Source organism: Hermetia illucens, chromosome 4, assembly GCF_905115235.1.
Source record: "Hermetia illucens chromosome 4, iHerIll2.2.curated.20191125, whole genome shotgun sequence".
In the NCBI taxonomy this organism is placed as follows: Eukaryota; Metazoa; Arthropoda; class Insecta; order Diptera; family Stratiomyidae; genus Hermetia; species Hermetia illucens.
Genome location: NC_051852.1, coordinates 10,470,333 through 10,493,156, shown reverse-complemented (window position 1 = coordinate 10,493,156; position 22,824 = coordinate 10,470,333). Strand labels below are relative to the sequence as shown.

The 22,824-nt window shown below is 43.8% G+C and overlaps 1 protein-coding gene across 1 annotated transcript; it reads right to left on the bottom strand.

Annotated features, from left to right (window-relative positions):
* Nucleotides 1-1,131: 1,131 nt before the first annotated feature.
* On the bottom strand, nt 1,132-21,573 carry LOC119655759. The gene is made up of 4 exons (XM_038061815.1): nt 20,986-21,573; nt 3,315-3,593; nt 2,911-3,061; nt 1,132-2,815 (listed from the first exon to the last, which is right to left on the bottom strand). Exons 2-4 carry the CDS (start codon nt 3,581-3,583, stop codon nt 1,313-1,315), a joined length of 1,923 nt encoding a protein of 640 aa, XP_037917743.1. The 5' UTR covers nt 3,584-3,593; nt 20,986-21,573; the 3' UTR covers nt 1,132-1,312.
* Nucleotides 21,574-22,824: the final 1,251 nt, after the last annotated feature.

The following is a 22,824-nucleotide window of genomic DNA, read 5'->3' as shown; positions in this document are numbered from 1 at the left end:
CGGACACACTCCTTACTTTTTAACTTTTGCTCAGAATATGATCACACATGAAGCTTCCTACTAGCTGTTGCGCCAATTGAACTTCCTTCAGGAAGGATCCTCAGTCATCTCTAGTGATCCGAAGACGGAGCTCCTAAAAAAGGAGGTCCAAGAACTCGCGGGACCAGATCCGGCGAAAGACCCAACTGTGAATTGAGCGCTTGGGTTTTCGAACCCGTCCATATAATTGCGGAATGTTTGGAGTGTCGAATGTCCGAAGCCCTCCGACGTAGTCTACTCTCATCCACACAGAGGGCTATTCTGTATTTGCTTATTCCAATTGTTATGGATTGTGATAGTTGGTACTATAGCGCGAATACCTGAAAAAGCATTTGATTAGCCCACCATACACAGTCATCGGGCACGCATATCGTAATTAGGACTGACCTTTCCCGCAAGCCGCTGCAGTCACCTTATGAGGGCTCCTTCGAAGCCTTTGACGAGGACCTGCACCATCATAGCCTCAACGACAGAGGCATGGTCAAGATGGTCCTTTTGGCTCGGCTCAAGCCTTTATTCCAGGAAGAAAGCGCAGCCAGGAAGAGAGTCGTTTTGACTTGTGACAGCTGAGTTGAAGGAGCCGCGCATCTGGTTCCTCGCTGAAACCCCCTCTGGTTTCAGCTAGGGGTGCAATGTTATGGTGGAGCAAGCAACTTCATAGTCAAACGACTGTTTTTAGGGAAAGGTACAAAATTGTTCACTTTTGGTCGTACTTTTTGCGATCACTCAGTTTGGCTTATTGCATGACTGTGTTACGACAGACCTCCTGCTCATTACATTCATCGTTCTGATTGGTTATTCTGTGGCAGAATACAAAGTAGTTCTCTGGAGGATTGAGTGGCAGAAACCTCATTCTACTCAAGAATTGATTAGTTAGGTAGGATGAGCCCCTGTCGTCTGTCCTCCGGCAGAGTTTGTCTTACTTACGTGCTAAATGACTGCATACTATCAATTTTGGTTTGCTATGTTTGGCACATCAAGCTTGAGAATTAGACTGTTTTCTCGAATAGACATTTGTGTTTCTGTTTGCTAAATTATTGAGTAGGTTCAGAGAATACCAGACCCTTGATCAACGAAATAACTACCAAAATCTTTCATTAAAATTTTTATTCTTCTCTTCAATATAAATTAATAGATATTCCATTATTAATTTAATCTCTAAAATCTAAACGATATCAAATGATATCCGAAATCGTTATGTACAAAAGCGCAGTCTTAAATCTAAAAGCTACAATTTAAACCTATTGTAGGACTACCCCCACTTCAAATTCATCTACGGCACATTGACCGGTATAAATCTACTTGGATCCCCAACCTTCGGATCAAATCGAACTATAATTTTATCAGGATCCTCGCCAACTTCCAGGAATGAATTCCAGTCAGACAGGAAATAGAATCCATTTCTCCGTGGCGGTGGTAGTGGCTCAGCGTTTTCAGCATCTCCCAAACCACCTGCAAACGAGTCACCTAATTCAGCAGCGTTATTTCGAGGAGCCTCCTCCGTTGTTGTAGTGGCAGTTGTCGCAGGGAATTTGAAATTTGGTTCTGGGGTGACGACGAATATTTTATCGATTTCGGTGTTCGATATGGAGTTACTTTCTGTGGTAGTTTCTGAAGCACTTGTTGGGGTTGTGGTTTCAGCGGGTTGATTTGTTTCATCAACGTTCAAGTCGAGACTGTATTTCGTGGGTTCTGGACTTTCGGTTTGACGCTTGATTTCGTTCTTTGACAGATCCAGTTCATTTTCGAGAATCGGATTAGGTCCTTGTGCTAGTAATGTTTCACTCAAGTTGAAATACCTTGGGTCAAGTTTCTCCAGGGCGTCTTTATTAAGGGTTGAATTCAAGCGTTGAAGTTCTTGCAACGTCTTCAACAGTTCTTGAAGTTTCTTGTAGTCTTCCTCATCGGTGTCAGATGGCTTGAATGTGTTCTTTTTAAATTCAGGGTTGCTGGTGTCCTTTCGGTCTTCATCTCCAACATTCACGTCAATTCGGTCACTTATCTTAGTAAGGGATTCTCTCAGCGCTTTCTGAGATCGACTTTCAAACGGCGGAAAAAGTCCGAATTTCTTCAAGTAAGTCTCTAGATCAGCAGGGACTTCTCCTGAAGCCTCTGGGATGGGTTTGAATGTTCCAAAATCACGTGGTGAAATACTTGGGGAGAGACCTTTCGTGAAGTCTTGGGCGGATATCGTTGGGGCGGCAGGTAGGAAAGCGAAAGGCTCTGGAAGGTCGTCTTTTCGAATTGTGCTTGATAGCATTCGTTTGCTCAACTCCTCTGGCGGTGGTTCGTCAAGCTTGAACCTTTTCTTTGACTGCGATTGTGCCGAGAATCCCAGACTTTTGAGGATTTCCTCTAGTTCAGGATCGATTGGTTTTGAGTTTGTTGGAATCGGCTTAAATGGAGCCGAATCGAAATCGCTTTGTTCAGAACTGTAGTGACTACTGAAGCGGTTTTGGGTTCCTTCGAAGGAAGGTGCGAATACGGGAGAGTTTGAAGGAGTTGAGATTAGCGTTGTCGTGGTTGTTCGAGGAGTAGGAGTTACGAAATAGTCAGTAGTGATGGTCCTGACTGTTGTTGGTTTCGGATGGTAGGTTGTCGGATCTGGTATTGTTTTTAGGGGTTTTATCCTAAAGCTCGGCTTGTAGGTGGTCGGATCTTGCTTGTTCACGTTAACGATTTCAACTTTTCCAGAAGGGATTACTATTTTCTGCTTCTTCTCTTCCTTGGGTTCGTTAGAGATGACCTTGGTGATTGGTGGGCGATTATAAAGCTCCTAAGGGGATAAATTTCGGGGTTAAAATATTTCGTAGGCAGATAATATATGATACTCTCTATGAAATTTTGAAATATCTTATCTAAAGTTCTCACCTGTAAATCATTGGAAGATGTATGGTTGGCGTTAAATGGAAGCACAAGCATTAGTGCTCGCATATGTTTCGCTCGTGATAAGTCGCCAGCTTGAATGCTTTTTTCATATTCTTCTTTGGTGACTTCTTCAAATAGATCTTCGATTTCACCTCTGTAAATAGTCAACAATTTGTTCACCTGGTTAGTAATTGCATTTGTGATTTATGCTGAATGGTTTTGTGGAATTTCATTGAGGTTTAATGGAGGTACACAGTAACGAATGTGTACACGGTGAAGGTAGACTTCAGAGCTAACAATTTTATTGTTTAATCAAAAATGGTAGAAATTGGAAAGATAGAAAGATTTAATGCATTCTATTAATAGCGGGAAGGAGAAGGACCGGAGTTGACCCCATAACATCTCACCTTGTCAGTCGCGGCAGTGTGGGATCCGATTCCAATATCTTCTGCACCTGTGTTATAGTCCCATGTACATCGCGAAGAGCAAAGTTCTGGGAATCAGGATTGATGGAATTATCTAAGTAATTTGATCCTGCTGGCGCTTTGAAGACAATGGGTGGATTGACGGAACGTTCATAAACTTTGTTAGGTGGGAGAGGTGTTGCTGCAGTCAATTCCAGACGAAGTACCACAGCCAAGTAGATTAAGATGAAAACACTATTCCGGGAAATCATCTTTGTTTATCTGGAAAGAGGAAGATAAATTGTATTATTGAAATAACTTTTGTTTGATAATAATTTCTAAGATGTCAGAGAATTTTGAATGTGAAATGTTCGCAACATTTGCAACATTTGATTCGCCTTGTCCAGTGACGACCTGACGAGAGAATGCATTTAATAATATGCAGCATTTCTCCTTTATCTCACTTGTTAGTACTCCTTACCTTTCCCAATTTACTCTTTTTAATTTCCTAGTTTTCCTAAATCATTTGTATCAATTAGCCTAGTCGCCCGAGTTTTATATCGCTTCTAACAACCTCTTCCACTCTTTCCTTCTACTCTTTTCCTTTATGAACACATGTTCTACTCAGAATTTCTACACCTCCAAACCTTTGCATTCTCTATCTTTTCCTTTCCAACCTCCCCGGGCGCCATTTATCTCTATTTCCTCGTCCATCCCCCTATGTCAAAATTAACGCTCACCACGACCCGCTTGAATTTGATGCAGAGCTCCCTCGCTCAGATGCCAAAACTGTGCGTAATTCTGTTAAATTTAACTTCTGGAAAGCCAACTTTGACGGTCTAAACTCAGTCCTAGCGTCAATCAATTAGGGCAATATATTATCAATCTGTACGTGTGATCAAGGTCTTGGCATCTTTTATAATATCCTGTCTAATCTCCTCTCCTGTTAGTTCCTTTCTGCTCCTACTTGTTTCGTTCTTACCCAGCGTGGTTCACCACGGAGATCCTTACTAAGATCTGTTTGAAACGTGCTGTACGGAAGAAGTTTTGGACTTCAAAGAATGACACCGATCATGTTCATTTCAAGGCTATGTGCTCCACTGTGAAATCGATGATTAAAATAGCGCATAAGATATATTTGTAGAGCGTCGAGGCCACCCTTGCCCGCGGCAACTTGCAACCGTTTTGGTCCCACACTCGCCATTCCCGTAAGTCCGCCCGATCTTTCCCTTCTTCCATTAGCTTTGCTGATTCCATTCCAAACTCCCCACAACAATTCTACGACTTTCTTTTTTCTTAGTTCTTTTCCGTGTTTACCCCCTGAACCATTGAGCCCTCTACGCCTCTTCTTCTCCTGCTATTCCTCCCCTCACGCTTTCCTTAGCTCCTCATTGGTAATCTTGACACCAATGTGGTTCCGATAGACTTCCTAACTTTTTCCTTGTTAACTATAAACAACACATTCCCCTCCCTCTGTGTATTATCTTCAACAAAAGCTCAAAAGAATGCTACTTTCTCTATATTGGGAAAGAGACCCTTATCATCCCTATCCTCAAGAGCGGTGATCCTTCATTAGCTGTGAACTACTGTCCCATCTCTCTCCTTTCGTGTTGCTTCAAAATCTTCCGGAGATTCGTCTATGACCGCGCATTTCGGTCATCTTATGGAGAAAGAAGTGCATGGTTTCGTGAAGCACCGATCTACTGCGTCAAAATTTTTGGTCTTTACAAACTTTGTTGCTATGTTAAGACAGTTGTCTTAATTCACGACAGGATGTACACGTTATTTATACCGATTTCGCCAACGCATTTGATACCATTGACCATAATGTTCTCCTCTCTAAATTCTCTCTACTCAACTCCTCATCTCTTGACTTCCCTACTAGCTTTCATATCGTTCTTTCTTTTCATGGACATTCATCCCGCTCCTTCTCTCCCTTCTCTGGTGTTCCCTAAGGTTTCATTCTTGGTCCTCCCTTATTCCTGTTTTTTATCAATGATCTCCCCTCCAACCTTACCTGTCCATGTTTACTTTACGCTGGTCACCTTAAATTATCTGCCTCTCCGCTGCATTGTGCTCTCTTGTAGTCCAACCTTGTCTCTTTGGTCCGTAGCTGCTCGGTTAATAAGCTGGATCTGAATGTCAGCAGAAGCCATTTGATGTGTTATTCACTTAAACCCTCCCCAACATCCTTTCCCTACACTTTTGGCGGTCACCTCCGTTCAAGACCTGTGTGTAACTTTCGATGACAAACTTCTTTTCAATTCCCACGTCATTGACAACATCAATCGAGTTTCCAAAGTATCTGGTTTTATCCTACGTTCCTCATCCGACGTTACATCAATTCAGCCTTCCTTAACACTTTTCAAGTCACTTGTCAAAAACATCCTTGAATATTGCTGTGTGGCCTGGTCCCCTTTATACAACGATGACTGTAGCTCTTGAAGCTGTACAACGTAAATTCACTCGGATCTTCTTTTTAAATAAGAACCTTTCCCGGGTGAATTATCCATCACGGCTCTGCACCCTCAGTTTCTTCTCCCCGCAGCAACGCCGCATTTTCCTTAATATGTATTCTTTTCAAACTCTGTAATTTCCTGATAAGGCAAGCAGGGATCTTCGAAGGGCCGCACCTTACAATACATCTGAGGTAGGCGGAGCGTGAATATACGCTATTTGGTGTTGCTGGGTGAAATATCCCTTAATGATTTTCAACAAGAGGGTTGACCACGTAATCTGCGCAGGTGAACGGGCCCTGAACCATGCTATCACGACTCATTAGACGCCCCCCCCCCCCCCCCCCAGTTGATGTCTCCTCAACATAAGGTAGGTGAGAATGCGGGCAAACGGAGTAGGGACGGAATTAGTGAACCCCTTGGTGCCTAGCAAGCTGCGCCGGAGAAAGTTTCGGGTAGTTTTTCGATTACGGCCACGGACGTGGCCACCTTCCGAGATAGAGGGCTAGGCCCAATCGTCGATCTGACTAATCCCAGTGCCTCGGGATGGTCTGGCGGATGATTGAACACTACACCCACAGTGACCACCAGGCCATCTTTCTCGACATCAGGGACGATAGAGGCGATGGTCCAGTAAGCAACAGAAGCGGAAATACCAGGATAGCTAGGTGGTCTACTGCAGCATTCGAGGAAGATACTTTCCTGGCAGTATTAGAAGGAGGTCATGACCCGAATGGGACGGCGCTGAAAAAAGTAAGCCAGCTATGACAGCGCGTAACTGAGGCAAATACGAACCTGTGGCGCGCTGCTTACAAGGTAGTAATGAAGAAGATTCGTGGACAAAAATCTTGTTTAAAATAATCGCAATCCTTTTCCTCCAGCAAGAAGAAAATTAATTTCAACCAATGGTGCATCAGGACGTTTTTACGACACCCCGGGGCGACCGAGAAGGAAATAAGAGGGATTTGTAGACGAATTGGATGGGCTTCCGAACAAAGCCCTTGAAGTTGGCTGCTGGTTACTTAGGTGGGATAATCGAGAGTAAACTCGACCAACCTTCTTTGGTACGAAACGGGCGAGGAGCCCAAGGAATATGTTGTAACAGCAGGTGTTCCCCAAGGCTCAGTACTAGAGCCCCGCTGTGAAACATAATATATGACGGAGTGCTCGGCCTTCGCGTGCCAAAGGAGGCAACATCGATTGGTTTTGCAGTCGAACTGGCGGTGGTAGTAGTTGGGAAATACGCCGAGGACGTAGGAACTGTATGCAAGTGAAACCATTCATTCCATCAAAGCGTGGCTTCAAATGGTGAAACTGGGCCTGCCGGAAAATAGGATGGAGGCAGTCTTTATTACCAATCGCAGGAAAAACAACACTGTCAAAATCCGGGTTGGTAAGCACGAGGTCGTTTCAAAATAGATCATTAGATACCTGGGGGTAGTGATCGATGCCAAGTTGAGCTTCAAGGGGCACCTGGATTATTCGCGCGAAAAAGCAGCAAAAACTAGCTCATCTCTAGCAAGCGTGATGCCTAATATTGGAGGGCCAAAATCTAGTTACCGGTTGCTTATCGCAGGGGGGGGGGCGAAATCCATCCTGTTATACGCGGCTCCGGTCTGGGCGTGCACACTGGATAACACAGTGAGCCAGAGAAGGGTAAGTTTTGTATAACGACTAATCGCGCAGAGGGTGTGCAGTGCAGATCGGGCAGTAACCCGTGAGGAAGTGTGTGTCATCGCGGGGATGATTCTTTTAGATTTTCTAGCGAAGGAGTCGCACTGTCTTCACGGGAGAAGGAAGGCGAACCTGGCGAAGTGACTGCGGGCTTCCGGAAAATCCTAGGAGCTTTAGAGGAGATGGCAGCAACGTTGGGATAATTCCGAGAAAAGCCGCTGGCCTCATATACTGATCCCGTGTATTGAGAGATCGGTCGAGCGGAAGCATGTTTGGTCAAGAAGCGCTTGAAAGAAGCCCGTGTAAAAAGGCTACTCCCATTTTCAGTAAGCGTGGTTCCTTTTACTTGGCTTGTCTTCTAATTAATTGTGGTCCCGCGAAGGCTGAACTTTTTTCTAGAAAATGTTCAATCAGTTGATTCTTCCCATTTTCGCTCCAGGTTTCTTTGCTTTGTAGGTCCAGTGTAGATTTCAAAGTGACCTTAAGGGCATTATTCAGTGTGCTATGCAGAGTTTGGATTTTACAATCTCCTAGTTTTTCGCATATCCCTTGGAGCTCGCCGTCACATACCAAGGTCGCTGGAAGCTTTCATGGCCCCCCTCTTGCTGTGTGAATTACACTTGAATGATTTCCAACAAGAGGGTTGAACACGTGACCTGCGCAGGTGAACGACCGCTGAACCGTGTTATCAAGATTCAATAGACGCCCCCAGGGTTTTACGTCGGTTTCCTTTATGCTCCGCTGGATGGCCAACTCGAGGTGTAGGTATGTTCTCTTCGCCCTTTATCGATCCTAATATACCGACCCCCTTCTGAAAAGTTTTTCTGGCTGGGTGGTAGGCTGATTGAAGGCTGGCCAATTTACTATTCCGCTAGTATTTGGATCTTTTACTGGGAATTGAGTATCTGCTAGGCATGGATGTTACAGAGATCCGAAGAGCCGTAGATTGGTCTAACTACACCTTTTGTAGGCCAGCCTGAAATCTTTCTCGGTTTCGAGCATGCTGGTGCTTTGACTTGTGGCTCCACCCATAGTTCAAAGAAGATGCCCTGCTGATCGTTGTGCACGTAGCTCTTCCTGACAAAAGTTAGATGTACGGTTGAAGAAGACCGCTTTTGTGAAAGGTGTTTACATCACCTAACTTAGCCCCAACTACATCGGAGTACGCAAATGCTTCTAATAGACGACGCCCCCCCCCCCCCTTGAATTTGCTTCCCTGCTGCCCACTCGAGGGCCACCGGCAATCACCTTTGAACTGCGTCCCATAGCGGCCGGCAACAATTTTGGCATTGGCTTCACTAATAATCGTATTGTGGCCATTTGAGTGCTTTCACAGGCTTTTCGCTTCTAATAAAATGCGTTCCCCACTCGAGCTCCAAGCTAATCATACACGTTCTGGCAGCCCTGTTAGTTTCGCCTGAACAGTCCATGGTCTACGTGGCCGTCTCCCGTCCTGAAAACTTCATACACATATCAGGAAGCCAGACGGTACCATCGGTTGAACGCTGGCCGTGAACAACGGTGGACATGAAATTTATATGCTGAACAGAACGCTCACTCTCCAGACTGTTTGTCTGGCGTCCTTCGGCCTGGTTCCTCATCGCGTTAACGTTCGACTTGTTTGAATTCCCTTCAAGTCAGCCAGTTCGAATCGTTCTTCAATCGATCACCGGCTGCCTGTACAATCGGAATTAATAGGCCAGAAGGACCCCACAACCGTTCGGGCCATCGAATACCTGTGGACTCTTCAGTCGTAACTGACAGGCCTGCTGAAGTACATATGTATATCGTAAACTGCAATGGGCAATCTATCGGTTACTGTGGGGTCAAAAAGCACCTGAAAGAGATCCGCGTTGAAAAGGGTATTCCCAGTTTCAGCTAACGTGGATCTTTACTTCCCATTAATTGTGATCTAGCGGAAGCTGGACTTTTTCTAGAAAATGCTCAATCAGTTGATTCTTCCCACCTTCACCTCAGGTTTTTTTCTGCTTGTGCTGTTTTGTAGACCCTCCCACTTTCTGTACGTCAGGCAATGTCACTTAACCTGTGTATGGTCTCTGGTCAAATCAAACAAGGGTATTGGCACCCCATGAAAGAAACCTTCACCAGAAGGGTATCCTGAACTAGTCTCATTGGAATTGTTGGTTGGTGGTCTTGGTTCATCCCATATAGCTATGCAGTGAAATTGGTGGTGGTATCTCTTCAGGCAATTAAGGGACTTCCTCATTTTTGTTAGGTTTATATCTTCTTTTAATATGAACCATGTTGTTAGGATGTTTTGGGTTAAATGTACTTTTTCTTGGCCACATTGCACTATGATAACGCCAACGTCATAATACAGTCTTCTCACAACTATGCACTGTTAAAAGTCAACGTCGTTCACAGATACACCGGGAAGCGGAAACAAATTTATAATAGATACCTTGAACTGCAATCAGCGTAATTTTCTAAAGATATTTAAAATATGCATGTGTATCTATGTAAATTTTGAAAGAAGATAGTTTACCGGACAGTGCTTATTGCTCTTGTAACTCATAAATCTGCTTAGAAAATTAGGAGACCTTTAAAGAGCCAAAAAATTCGGGGCAAGGACAACCTACATTTATCGAAATTAAATTGACTTGATCTCTAGCAGTTCCCATGAAGTCCAAATATAAATAGATTTAATCTTAAGCCATACTTATTCCACTACATTCTGATATCTTTTTGAAGATACATTAAATGTTTAAACAGCTCAAAAACAAGCGACATCCATTAACTCTGTCACCTTAAAGAATAATCAGCCATAGACCGTAACAAAATGAAATTTGAGCTGCTATTTGGGAAGCATTCAACCGGGACACCAACAAATATTAATAATACAGACGACCTCAAGTGACAATAAACATAATCTCAAGGTAAATTACACCTGAACTTCGAAGCTATTACTGTAACGTGCTAGGCTGAAAAAAGATAGATAGGAAAATAAGTGCTGGTCCGGCAATTGTAGATATCGGAAAAATTCGCGCTAATAGCAACATTGATATTCCAAACGTTTTGTAGTTCGGACCCCAAATATTAAGTTGTTTGGACTAAAAACAACAATGAAATTCAGAATAGATACAAGATACAACAATAAGCGAATTTGCAACTGAATCACAACTTTGACAAGGCGGGGCCGAAAAACGAACCCAGATAAAATTCACGGTTTTCTGGACTATTAGTGACTTCAATAAATTCAATGCACATCCGCCTGGTTGGATTTTGGTTTGTCGATCAGGTCAAGAAACTTTCAATCGAGGCGTTCTTAAGGGGTACTACGAGCGGAATAAAGATAAATTGGCATTCACTTGGATGCTTGGAGTTCTAGTGGTATCTTTTCTTGCATACCTTGGCTTCTTTCGAATAAGCGACCTCAGCAGCTATACCCTACCAGAATTAATTGCATAGTTTGCTCTAAGAACGAACTAGTTGTGGAGAATGCAAAAAGTATAAATATGGATAGCGACTGGTCTGCAGATACTTCCAATATCGGTTTTGTATCTGTTGAGTTCATGCCGATTTCTTAACCTAGTATCTGGAATTGCAACTGGTTAGATGTAGAATATTTTTCACGTCTTCGCAGGTGGTATGAAGCTTGAATATTTGTAAAGAAAGGTTTAAAAGGTTTACGAGTATCTAGGTTTCCTGAGTAAGATGGTATATAGGTCAAAATTGATCGAAAGTTAGTCCTAGAAAAAATTCTATTTACAAAATGTTACTTAGAACGCTCTCATGAATCAAAAGAGCTTCAGCAAATTATGCACTTTTTTGAGGAACTAGGGTGAAGATCGTAGTTCTGGAGTATATAAAAAGCAAAGTTGGTTTACTTTTTCCTCTGTCCTTCATTAAACTGACAAAAGACAACAACACTGACCGGGTGATTGCATCTTTCAAGGTGACTTATCCACACGAAGTTGACGTCCTCGACAACCCTTCTTTCTGGCCTGAAGGTGTATTCATCAAGCCGTACAAGCGCTCCAATTCGCGGGTATATTTCAAGGCAAGGTTTTATCAGAACGTGAGGGGTTTAAGAACCAAGCTGGGGGCCTTGAATTTATCCGCGTTTGCTCAGCAACACCATGCCATCTGTATCTCCCAAACCTGGTTGGACGATGCCATATTAAACGCCGAGCTCCCCGAAGGGTACTCCCTTTTCCGCTGTGACAGGGACCGGGATGCATCTCGTAAGTCCACCGGCGGTAGGGTCCTAATTGCAATAAAAGATACATTCTCCGCCGAACTCGTCTTCTCTTCCTCTGGCTTTCCTTTTGATTCTATTGCTCTACGTGTCCCCCCGTCCAAATTCCTCCCGTTCATTATATCTTGTGTATATGTCCCCTGTGCTTGCCCTTCTCACCTGAATGAAGAATTGTTTGAAAGTTTGTCTGAACTCCTTACTGTCAGATTCCCTTCCCTCTCGTTCTTCCTTTGCGGAGATTTTAACCTCCCCATGCTCCACTGCCCTAATCATCCTAGCCTTTCGATTCATTCCAACAACCTCTCCTATCCGTCCCTTCCACTTTCTTCCTTTATGAATTTGTCTTGAATTTCAATACCACCAAAAACTCCTTGGGCCGCACTCTCGATCTCTTCCTTTCCAACCTCCCCGAGCGCCACTTCTCTTTATTTCCTTGCACATCCCCGTATGTCAAACTGACGCTTACCACCGCGCGGTTCAATTTGAAGCGAAGCTCCCTCGTTCAAAACCAAAAACCAAGCGTAAATCCACTAAGTCCAACTTCCGCAAAGCCAATTTTGACGGTCTGAACTCAGCTGTAGCGTCTTTCAACTGGGTACATATATTAAGCAACTCATCGTGTGATCAAGCTCTAAACACCTTTTGCAATATCCGGTCCGATCTCCTCTCCTGTTATGTCCCTTCTTCCCCTCCCTGCCTACGTTTCTAGCCAACTTGGTTCACAACGGAAATTCATATAAACATTTGCTTGAGACATACACTGCAGAAGAAGTTTCGGGCTTCTCAGAATGACGCCGACCTTGCTCACTGTGAAGTCAATGGTCAGAAAAGCGCGTAAAAGGTACTTATTGAGCGTCCAAGCCGCCCTTGCCAGCGTTAATTTAGAACCGTTTTGGTCTTATGCTTGCAATTCTCGTAATTCCACTCGATCTCTCCCTTCTTCTATCAGTTTCGCTGACTTCAATGTGTACTCTCCGCAACAATCCTGCGACCTTCTCTGCACCTATTTCTCTTCAGTGTTTTCTCCCGCGAGCCTTCCACCCTCTACATCTCTCATAACTGCAGACTGCTCCAAATCTCTAGCCATTCCTCTCCTTACGGCTTTCTTGGTTGAGTTCCTCATTGGTAATCTTGACCCCAATGTTGGACCTGGCCGACATCACCTCTGACGCTATGTAACCCGACCCAGACAAGGTGCAAGCGGTCGCGAGCTTTCCGCTGCCAAAAACGGTCGACGATCTTACAGGGTTCTTGGGCGTCGTTTCCTGTCCAAAGCCGCTCAACACCAGAAATTATTTAACGTGGGGGGGGGAGATGGTGTCGTCTCCAGAAACCATTCAAGCGTTTGAAACCACGAAGGAACAGTTGGTAGACCTTCCACTTTTGGCATTCCCTCAATAGGATGTCCTCCTAACCCTGTTCGTCGATGCCTCAAACATCGTAGTAGGCGCTGCTTTTCACCAGATGGTGACTCAAAGCTGGCAACTATTGGGTTTCTTCTCAAAACAATTGAATCCCCCTCAACGGAATTACAGCGCTTAAGGTCATGAATTACTAGCTGTGCATCTGAGTATCAAGTACTTCCATTTTTCCTTCGGAGGCAAGTCGTTACCTTGTTCATGGACTACAAAGCTATAAATTTTGCTTACGGCAATAGCCCGTCAAAGCGCCTCCGCGACAATTTAGTTTCATAGGGCAGTTTACATCAGACGTCCAACATGTGCCCGGTAGAGACAACTTAGTCGTTGACATTCTGTCCCGGATCTCCGAAATCAACATCCCAGCCGCCATCGATTTTTCAGCAATCGCTGTGGCCCAGAAGGATGACGGACTCCAAATGCAAGTTCAAGGAGGCATGATCTTACGCACCCCGTCATTCAGGCAATGAACTGGCTAGCCTCCAGCAAATATTTTTGGCAGTCCATGAACAGGGATGTGAATTCAGAGAGTGCATCGCATACCAAAAGTATAAGGTTACTAGGCATTCTTGGAAGGAAGGTGTATTCCCTAAGTCGACAAAGTGCTTCCACACCACGGCTACAAGTATTGCCTCACGATCATTAATCAATTTAGACGGTAGACTCATGTGAGGTCCTTTGTCGAGAGCGGATTTCACGCTTTGGTATTCCCACCGTAATCGTCGCAGACCAGGGAATGTAATTCGAATCTACTCTTTTTTCGCAGCTCGGAAAGCTCCTGAGATTCAGATGACAGCGGGGAATCGCATACTATCCACAAGTGGTGCAGGGGATCGGAAACCCAGTACGAGCGGTTTTTGGGAGTGGGCAAGTGGGCTCCCGCCGTCGATATTCAACGACCGCAGCGCCGCAGTAGTGGAAACTTTGGCTACCGTGGCATCAAATGTTACAAGCACGGTAGGTGGAGTACAACTGGTTCCATTGACGGACCCTGGTCAGAAGAAGCTCTATTTTTCATAGATCCCCACCCTTACAGCACACGCCCTCGCGAATGGAAATGCTACTCCAAAGAGGGAGAGTGTAGTGGGGTACGGAATGGAAAAAACAACGCCGCATAAATACTTGAGCGACATAAGGTTCAGCGACAAAATGGGAGCTGCCTTCATCGCACTAGAGCTCCTAGAGCTTTACGAATTCATTAAGGGCCATAATTCAAGGCATTAGGTTGGCGTACAAAAAACTCGGGAGAGGGGAAGCCGGTGAAGAGGCAGCGCGAACGAGTCAACTGGTCAGCAATTTCCTAAGAGAAAAAAGAGCTCAACTCCCAAAAAAAGGGGAGCAAATAAGGAGGACCGCTAAAGCTGTTGGGGAATTTCATGTAGCCGCAATTTCGGGGAGAGGGTGCGAACCTCCTAAATAGGATGTGGAAGCCTGGAAAAAGGTGGCTCCTCGGAAAAAGAGAGATCGGAGGAGGATACGACCGGAGGTTATCATCATCTCCAAGGGCCAAGGAAAATATCGACCTTGATTGGAGTAATTTTTACAGACGAATTAAATTTTACAATCAGCAATTGCTGGAAGCGAGCTTGGTCAAAAAAGGAGAAACGATCTTGCAACAGATCTTTAGACATCCAGCAAAGAGTCTATGTTTAAAGATGCTTCTCTCAATAAGGATTCGGTATACTTTATAAACTCTGCGCCGAGATTCCTGGTGAAATTATACAAGAAAGTATTGTTGAAGTTTGCCGGATCGTTGTATGAGCAGATTCGCGAAGGCATGTTCCAGTGCCGATGACAGGTCGAAGCTATGTCGGGGATATGGAGCAGAGGGCCACATCAGCAAGGACTATGGAGTAGCCCCTAATTGCCTACTGTGCAAGGAGGATGGCTTCATCAGAGTGAAGATGAAAGGCGTCCACATCTACAGCTACTCTGCTTCACCCAGCACTACACTCGTCGAATATGAGCAGATGATTGCCGCTCTGGCTTTGGATACAAGAGGACGTTGGCCGACCATAATTGCAGGCGACTTTAATGCGTGGGCTCTTGAGACAATTGAGACAATTAATGTGAGGAGATGTGTTCTCCTTAAAGCATTCGCGGAGCTAGATCGTTGGGGCCTCGTACACTTTTCGGGGAAGGGGCCTCGGGTCTATAGTGGACCTGACATATGTAAGTGCCACTTTAGCCAGTAGACTCAACTCACAGCGACCACCAGGCAATCTGCACGGAAATCAAAGGCAGATCGAGCTCGAAAAAGACTTCTCGCAGCATGCTGGGTGTTATACTCGGCTGGAAAGCGTTAGCTTTTGAGAGCGATACGTTTTCCGCGGCGCCCAAACCCAACATATCCCCGGATGGTACGGCTAAATAAAAATCCACGCAAATCACCCGACGGATGATGGAATCATGCCACGCTAAAATGCCCAGAGGGCGATTGCTCTCCAGTATGCAACCCAACTACTGGTGGAACAACGAAATCGCAAGTTTGTGAGCCGTATGTTTCTGGACAAGGAGGCTTTGTCAGAGGCTCAGGAGAAAGTCCAATGGCGACGGTCGAGAGGAAGCGCAGAGGCAATTGCGTGGCCGCCTAAAAGAAGCCACTCGGAGGAGCAAAACGAACTGCTTCAAACAGCTGTGTGAACATGCCGATATAAACCCTGGGGGTGAGGCTTACAGGGTGGTAATGAAAAGGTTGCCAAAATCACCCCAGGTGACCTGTCTGCGCCTCCTGAAACAGATTGTTACCACTCCGTTTCCTCACCACAAAAATAGGGGAAGGCAAACGGTGGTCCAGCTAAATGAGGGCATAATACATCCAGTAACTGTGAAGGAACTGCGGGAAATATGTAGTAGGATCGGTGATAACAAGGCTACAGGTTTGGATGATATCCCCAACCGAGCTTCGAAACTGGCAGTGAAGAGTAAACCCGACCTTTTCGTCAATACTTTCGAGGGGTGCCTAAAAGAAGGAGAATTCTCTGCTCAGTGGAAAAAGCAAAAATTGATGTAGCTTCCGAAACCTGGCAAACCATCTGGAAACCCAGCATCGTATCATCCTATCTGCCTGTTGGATACAATAGGGAAAATGATGGAGAGAGTCAGTCATCTACAACAGACTTCTGTCCATCGTCGAAGCCAGCCGGAGCACCAGTTTGATTTCAGACGTGCCCACTCTACGGTGGACGCAATTAGCATGGTAGTAAACCTGGCAAAAGGCGCACTGATTTCTGGCAGCTGCTGTGTCGTGTTGGAGCTGGATGTCAAAAACGCATTCAACTCGGCCAACTGGAACAGAATTAAAGGGTCGTTGGTTGACATAGGTGTCCAAGGTATTTAGCGAATTTGTTGAAAAACTACCTCTCAGAGAGGATTCTTTGGTACGGGACGAATGAGGGCCCCAAAGAGTACATTGTCACAGCCGGGGTACCACAGGAATCAATACTTGGTCTCCTGTTGTGGAATATCATGTATAATGGGGTGCCTGCTCTTCCCGCCTCAGAGGGAAATACGGTTCTCGGCTTGGCTGATGACCTAGCTGTGATTGTTACAGCAAAACACCCAGAAGACATGAGGTCTATGCAACGGACACAGCAAGGGCGGTAAAGTCTTGGCTAGAAAGAGCTGGGCTGACGTGAAAACGAAAACTGTCTTAATAACCAACCGCAGGAAAAATAACACTGTGAAAGTGAAAGTCGGCGGATATACGGTCTTATCAAAGCCGACTATCAAATACCTGGGGGTGATAATTGACACCAAATTGAGCTTTAGGGCACCGCGGCACTTGCAAAAATTTCTCCCAATATTTGTGGGCCGAAACACTGTCGGAGGTTGCTTCTAAACGGAGTGGTGCGTTCCAGCGTACTTTACTCGTCACGTGTGGGCAGATGCGCTTGCAAACTCTGAGAGATGAAAGCAGGTGAACTCTGTTCATCGGCTGATGGTATTGATGGTTTGCAGTGACTTTAGAACCACATCAGATGAGGCACTATTGGTGGTGGCAGGCATGATCCCTCTCGACATTCTGGCGAAAGAAATGAGTGTACTGTACCATGCAAGACTTATGGAGGGGCATACAGAGCGCAGAAAGGCAAGGTCGGAGATGCATAATCTATGGCAACGCAGATGGAACGGGTCTACAAAGGTTCGGTGGACGCACAGACTCATTCTCAACATTAGGGTGTAGCTTGAGCGGAAAGATGGGGAGACCAACTACCACATTACCTAGGCAGTATCTGCACCGCTTTGGGTTGGATGATTCTCCGAATTGTCGTAGATGCACACCGGAGGATGTGTAAGGTTCCACTGCCCAAGATTTGCAATAGACAGGAAGAGCCTAAACTAAGTGTTTGACGCGAAGATGCTAAGGCCCGGGGAGAACTGGTTTACAGCTCGCTCCCCAATCGTGCAAGTCTAGGAGGAGTTGCTGAAGGAGCAAAGAAGGGAAAAACCGAAAGGAGGGGCAGAACGAGTGCCCAAGGAAAGACCTACCAAAAGAAAAATTAGGATTTGATTATGTTGATTGGTAGGCCCAATTTACGGGATTCATCAACACCTACACCTACCACCACCTACCACCTACCCGGAAGTCGACAGCCAGTGGTCTCCAGGGGCCAAGATGAGGAAATTGTCCGCACATTGGAAGATTTCAGAGCATTTATTATGCAGGGGTGTTGTATAGACAAAAAACAACAGTGGACTTAAAACGTGTCCTTCGGGAATGTCATTTCCAATTTGAATGCTGTCCAGTTCTAGATGTGGGCGTCAATTGGACATTATCCTTAACATCCATAAAACAATTTCAGCAGGAAAGCGGAAATTTGACATTATGTTACTAAGGGTAGCCAGATTAACTTTCTTATAGGTGCTCTTCACATCCAGCACCACAGCCAACACCTGCTGACCTTTACCTTTTGGTGACGAAATGTGTAAAAGGATATGATTGATGCAAGTGGACGTAGATTTGCCTGCCGAATAGGGATAACAGTTAGCAGGCAGGACTTTGTATTCATCAATGGAATTGTTGATATGAACCTGGATCATAGAATTGAGCAGTCTGGCAAACACATTAATGAGCACAATAGGGCGGTATCTGGTTAAGAGTTCTGGGTGTTTAAGTGTTTTTGGAATTCAGGCTGAATTTAAATAAAACAGCAAACCATCCGGATGAACCTGTCACTATCACTGTCACTGACACTGACAGTGATCTGCCTAGATCTGAGTGATTTAAATATCTCAGGTCAATGTTATCAGCCAACTGCATTATGAAAATGCTTCACGCATAAGCACATTAAGTCGAAAAATTATCGCAGTGTCATTCGCCCTGTCGCTCTTTATGGTTCTTAGTGTTGGTCGACTATAAAAGACAATGAATCGTGCTTCCCGGTAATGGAAACGAAGATATTGCAATCAAGAAAAGGTTGAAATTACGAGAGATGCTTTTCCGATGGTGTGGAGATGTAATTCGTTAATGGTATGTGACCAGAAGGTCGGCTCAAACAGCGGTGGCTTGATACCCTGGATGGTGATTTGAAAGCATCGCGACTCTATTCATATCAGTCCTTTGATCGGCCAAAATGGTGCAACCGATCAGGACGCGCGGACTCCGCTTCTGAACGGGATAAAGGCTGAAGAAGAGCAAGAAAGAGCCATGGACTCACAACTAATATCCATAAGTTGATCAGAAAATTTTTCGGACCTAAAGGGCTCCGCTTCGGATTTCCGACTTTTTTTTATATTTAGGCCTTCGAAATTCCAAACTTAGTGGAATTCCCAATGTGTTACCTCAATGCATTTCACAGGCAGGACTGAAAATCTTGGGTCTTCTATTTCCACCCCGCGTAACTGAGCCATGCAATTTATTTAATTTTCGAAGGTTTGGATTTTTCTTTGTCGGATTTTTTTCCGCTTTTTGTTACTCATTCCGTTGCAACCATTGAAGTGAAGAAATGGACCAGACGTGTGACATTCCGCTAACATGTGGTAAGAGCCATTTCTGCAGAGCTATTGCTTATTTTTGGTGGTAATTTATGATCAATTTTGGCTGATCTTTCGGATTTTGGTGACAAATTTAACCCCATTGGTAACGATATTGGTGAGGCTGGATGTGTAGTGAGTTCTTTGAACCCGTCTGTCATGAACAAAGGAGCAATAAATATCTGATGCAAATGCATCTAAATGTCATCGCGTCCGAACAACTGAGCTCGAATCAACGGTCATTCACATGAGCCTCTCATACCGTTCGAAAACCCCTCAAGTTACTCATCAAATTTTCAAGTCACTAATTCAATTTCTACTTTTTCTTGCTCCTTTTCAATCTACTGCCACTCTTCAAGCACTCAAATCATGCTCGGCATACACATAATATGCAAGAAGCATCTAACACCGCTCTACATACAGATTGCGGCGTAATATCACTTGAACTGTATGTCCTCGACATTAATTCAATAGTTATGCATATATTGCTGAAACCATGTAAAGTGGCAGACCGGCTGATAAATGCTGGGTATGTTACTTTTTGTCAAGTTTTTTTTTTCAGGTTGATGAAGTAAACATTTTGAACTTCTCTTCGGAATCGGTAGCTATAAAATCTTGACAGTGGGATAGGTGCAAAGATTTGGATTTATGGTGGTTTGGAAGAGACTGCAATTTTTTTTGGAAGATTGAATATTGCGTAATGTGAAGCTGTTATGTTATGTTCAAGGATATAACCAATTATATACGAGTGTATCTTGAATATCTTTCTGTTTTAGTTCAATTAACATATGACTCAGATTTGGTGAGAAAAGAAATCAAGAGTAGCATTTGACCCCTAACCTTGCAGCTTTGCATTTGAAACAAATGTTGATCTGACCAACATTTTATGTGCCAAAAAATCTTAGGAGTCTTTTAGCATTTTCATAATAGACAATTCTTTTTTTATTCGTTGAAATTCAAATTAAGATCCGAAAAAGTAGATTTTTTAAAAGCGGGTTACTCGCTTGAATCTTTCGTTTTGGGTTTTCTTATCTCCAGTCCTACTTATCATTGAGGGACGTGCAAGCTTTCAAATTAACACGAATCAGACACAATAGACAATTATTCAATCCATTTCTCATGTTTTGTTGGTATTCGTACTACTTTTCAGTGTTTACTGGACATTTTAGCGTAGTTTTGGGTCGAATAGGCTCTCCATTGTTGTGCTTTCGTTCTTCGGCTATGAAAAGTGAAGTGAAATTATTCTTTTGCGTGGATTTATTCTTTCACGAAAGATAACAATGAATGAATGGGTGAATACCTATCTCATTGAATATTCGAGATTTTGTCCTATTTCGTAGAAACTTCCTGTCAGCGGACGTGTCGGTAAAAACGCGAAACTAATAGATACAAATTGCTCGGTCTGACTACGTAATAAACAATCTTTATCGCGAATTAATATTTTTCTTTATTTGGATTGTTGTATTTATCAACGTAGTTCGTTAGATATGAATGTTACACGATGAATACTAATTTCTAATGCAAATTTTTCGCTCTGAATTTGCTTGGTGTGGTTGACGATGGTGACGGGGCTCGGTTGGTGACATTAACATTCCAGTCGCGATCTTTTGTAAACTTAAATGTAAATATTTGTAATAATGCATTATGAAAGCGAAATATGTGTGCATAAGGGTGGTACAAATATGGAATAGAGAAAAGCAATTGAGAGGATCATTTCGATGGCAATCGGTTTTAATTGCGGCTTTGTTCTAGTGAACTGAATTGTTGCGAATCTGACTAGGCTAATTGGTCTTTTATTTTGAGGCTTTGTGATTGATCAATAAAATTAATAGTGATGACAATTTAGCCAATTATGGGTAGTATGCGATAAATCTGCCCAAAATGTGCACTATAAAGAAAAGTGTTAGCTATTGGGGTCCAGCTTTACTTACCTTCAACAATTCTTCAGCAAATTCAAAGGTCCTTTAAAATATCTCTTGGCAGTCTAGCACTACTCAACACGATATTCTCTAGGTTTAGATCCAGATTAAAACCGGGGTCCCTGTGTACTTAACACACCAGCCGGATGCCACTCTTATTACACACAGTTCACTTTTTCGATTAAAATTTCGACCATAAGCCAATCAATACTCGAACTTCAGCTTCAACTGGTTTTCGGCTATATAACACCCGAAAAATTATGACCAGTTAATCGAATAATGTAAATCTCGGAACGATTAAAAAACTCAGTCAACTTTCACTTCACTACCTTGCACTATTTGCACAGAAACAAGTGGTGACTGTAATCAACAATAACTGATACCCCCACAGTCCATCTAGCGGACTTGTATCTATTTCCAACGGTTATCATCAACAAATTATGATTTATTTCTGGAAAATGCAGTTGATTTTCATTTCCGCTCTTATATTTACAATTTATAATTATATTTAGTTCGAAGGTATTCGTTTTAACTGCGATCTACTGTTACAGCACTCAGTCGTTACGCGTTTTCTCTGAGACTGACTATCGGAAGTGCAATGAGGCAGGTTGGTTGTGATCGAAACCTGGTTAGCAATGGATGGTATTGGTGGTGGCTATCTATCATCGACTTAAGTAGGGGAAGTTTTATCGCCATTCCCACATGAAATTCGCTCATACGAATCCGATTAGCTCAGGCATTCCAGAGAGGAGAGCCGAAAAAGCCACTTGGCCAGGTAGACGAACAAGTGGATTCCTCCAACTATGCAAACTCACAGACGATGCGATAATACAAGAAGTACCATAGCATGCTTGCGTGCGTAATGTATTACGTACATATGTATCTACTTTGGCACCGAAATAAGATACTGGAACAATTGTAAAAGTTACTTCATTTAGTTCAATGCATTTGCGTGTGTAACAGGCATGAGTTGATTGTTATTGTAACGACAGAGTTTTATGTAATTTTCAGTGTAAAATGCATTACTCACTCGAGTTGTTGTGGTTTAAACATGGTTGGGAGAATCCGATGGTTATGAGATGCAACTCAGTTGGTACTAGGATTACAGCCCCATGAGGCAATTATGAGAGACTCTTCATTGATTAGAGCAATTCATGGTAAATTATTGCACAGGTTATCTTCTTCTTTTTCTTCAGCCTTTGTCCCGTTCACAAGCGGGATCGGCTCGTCGTGATCGAATGCCTGATCATGAATTGCGTGACCCTACCATTGAAGACGCCTCTCTCGCAACTTTTCCACGATCGATGCAATCCCATAACGATCGCGGATATCCTCATTTTGGATGTAATCTAAACGTTTGACGCCTCTAGACCAACATAACATCTTCGTCTTCATTACCGCAAGACACCGTTCATTGTCTTTTATAGTTGGTCAACACTCAGACCCGTAGAGAGCGACAGGACGGACGACATTGTGGTAGATTTTAGACTTGAGACGTCCGTTAATAAGTCGATCACAAAGACCACCAGTTGTGGAACGCCATTTCATTCAGAACTGCCTTATGGTTTGCTCCGCAATCGTGCAAATACAGGAGGAGTTATTGAAGTAGCAAAGAAGGAGAAAAACCGAAAGGGGGAGCAGGACGAGTGCCTATGGAAAAACCTACCAAAAAAAAAGATTAGGATTTGGTTATGTTGATTGGTAGGCCCAATCTACCGGATTCATCAACAAAGACATTTACCTGCTTCTATAAATTTGATTAGAGCAATTCTTTTTTCTTCAGCCTTTGTCCCGTTCACAAGCGGGGTCGACTCGTGATCGGTTTCGCCATTTGGTTCTATCGAATGCCTG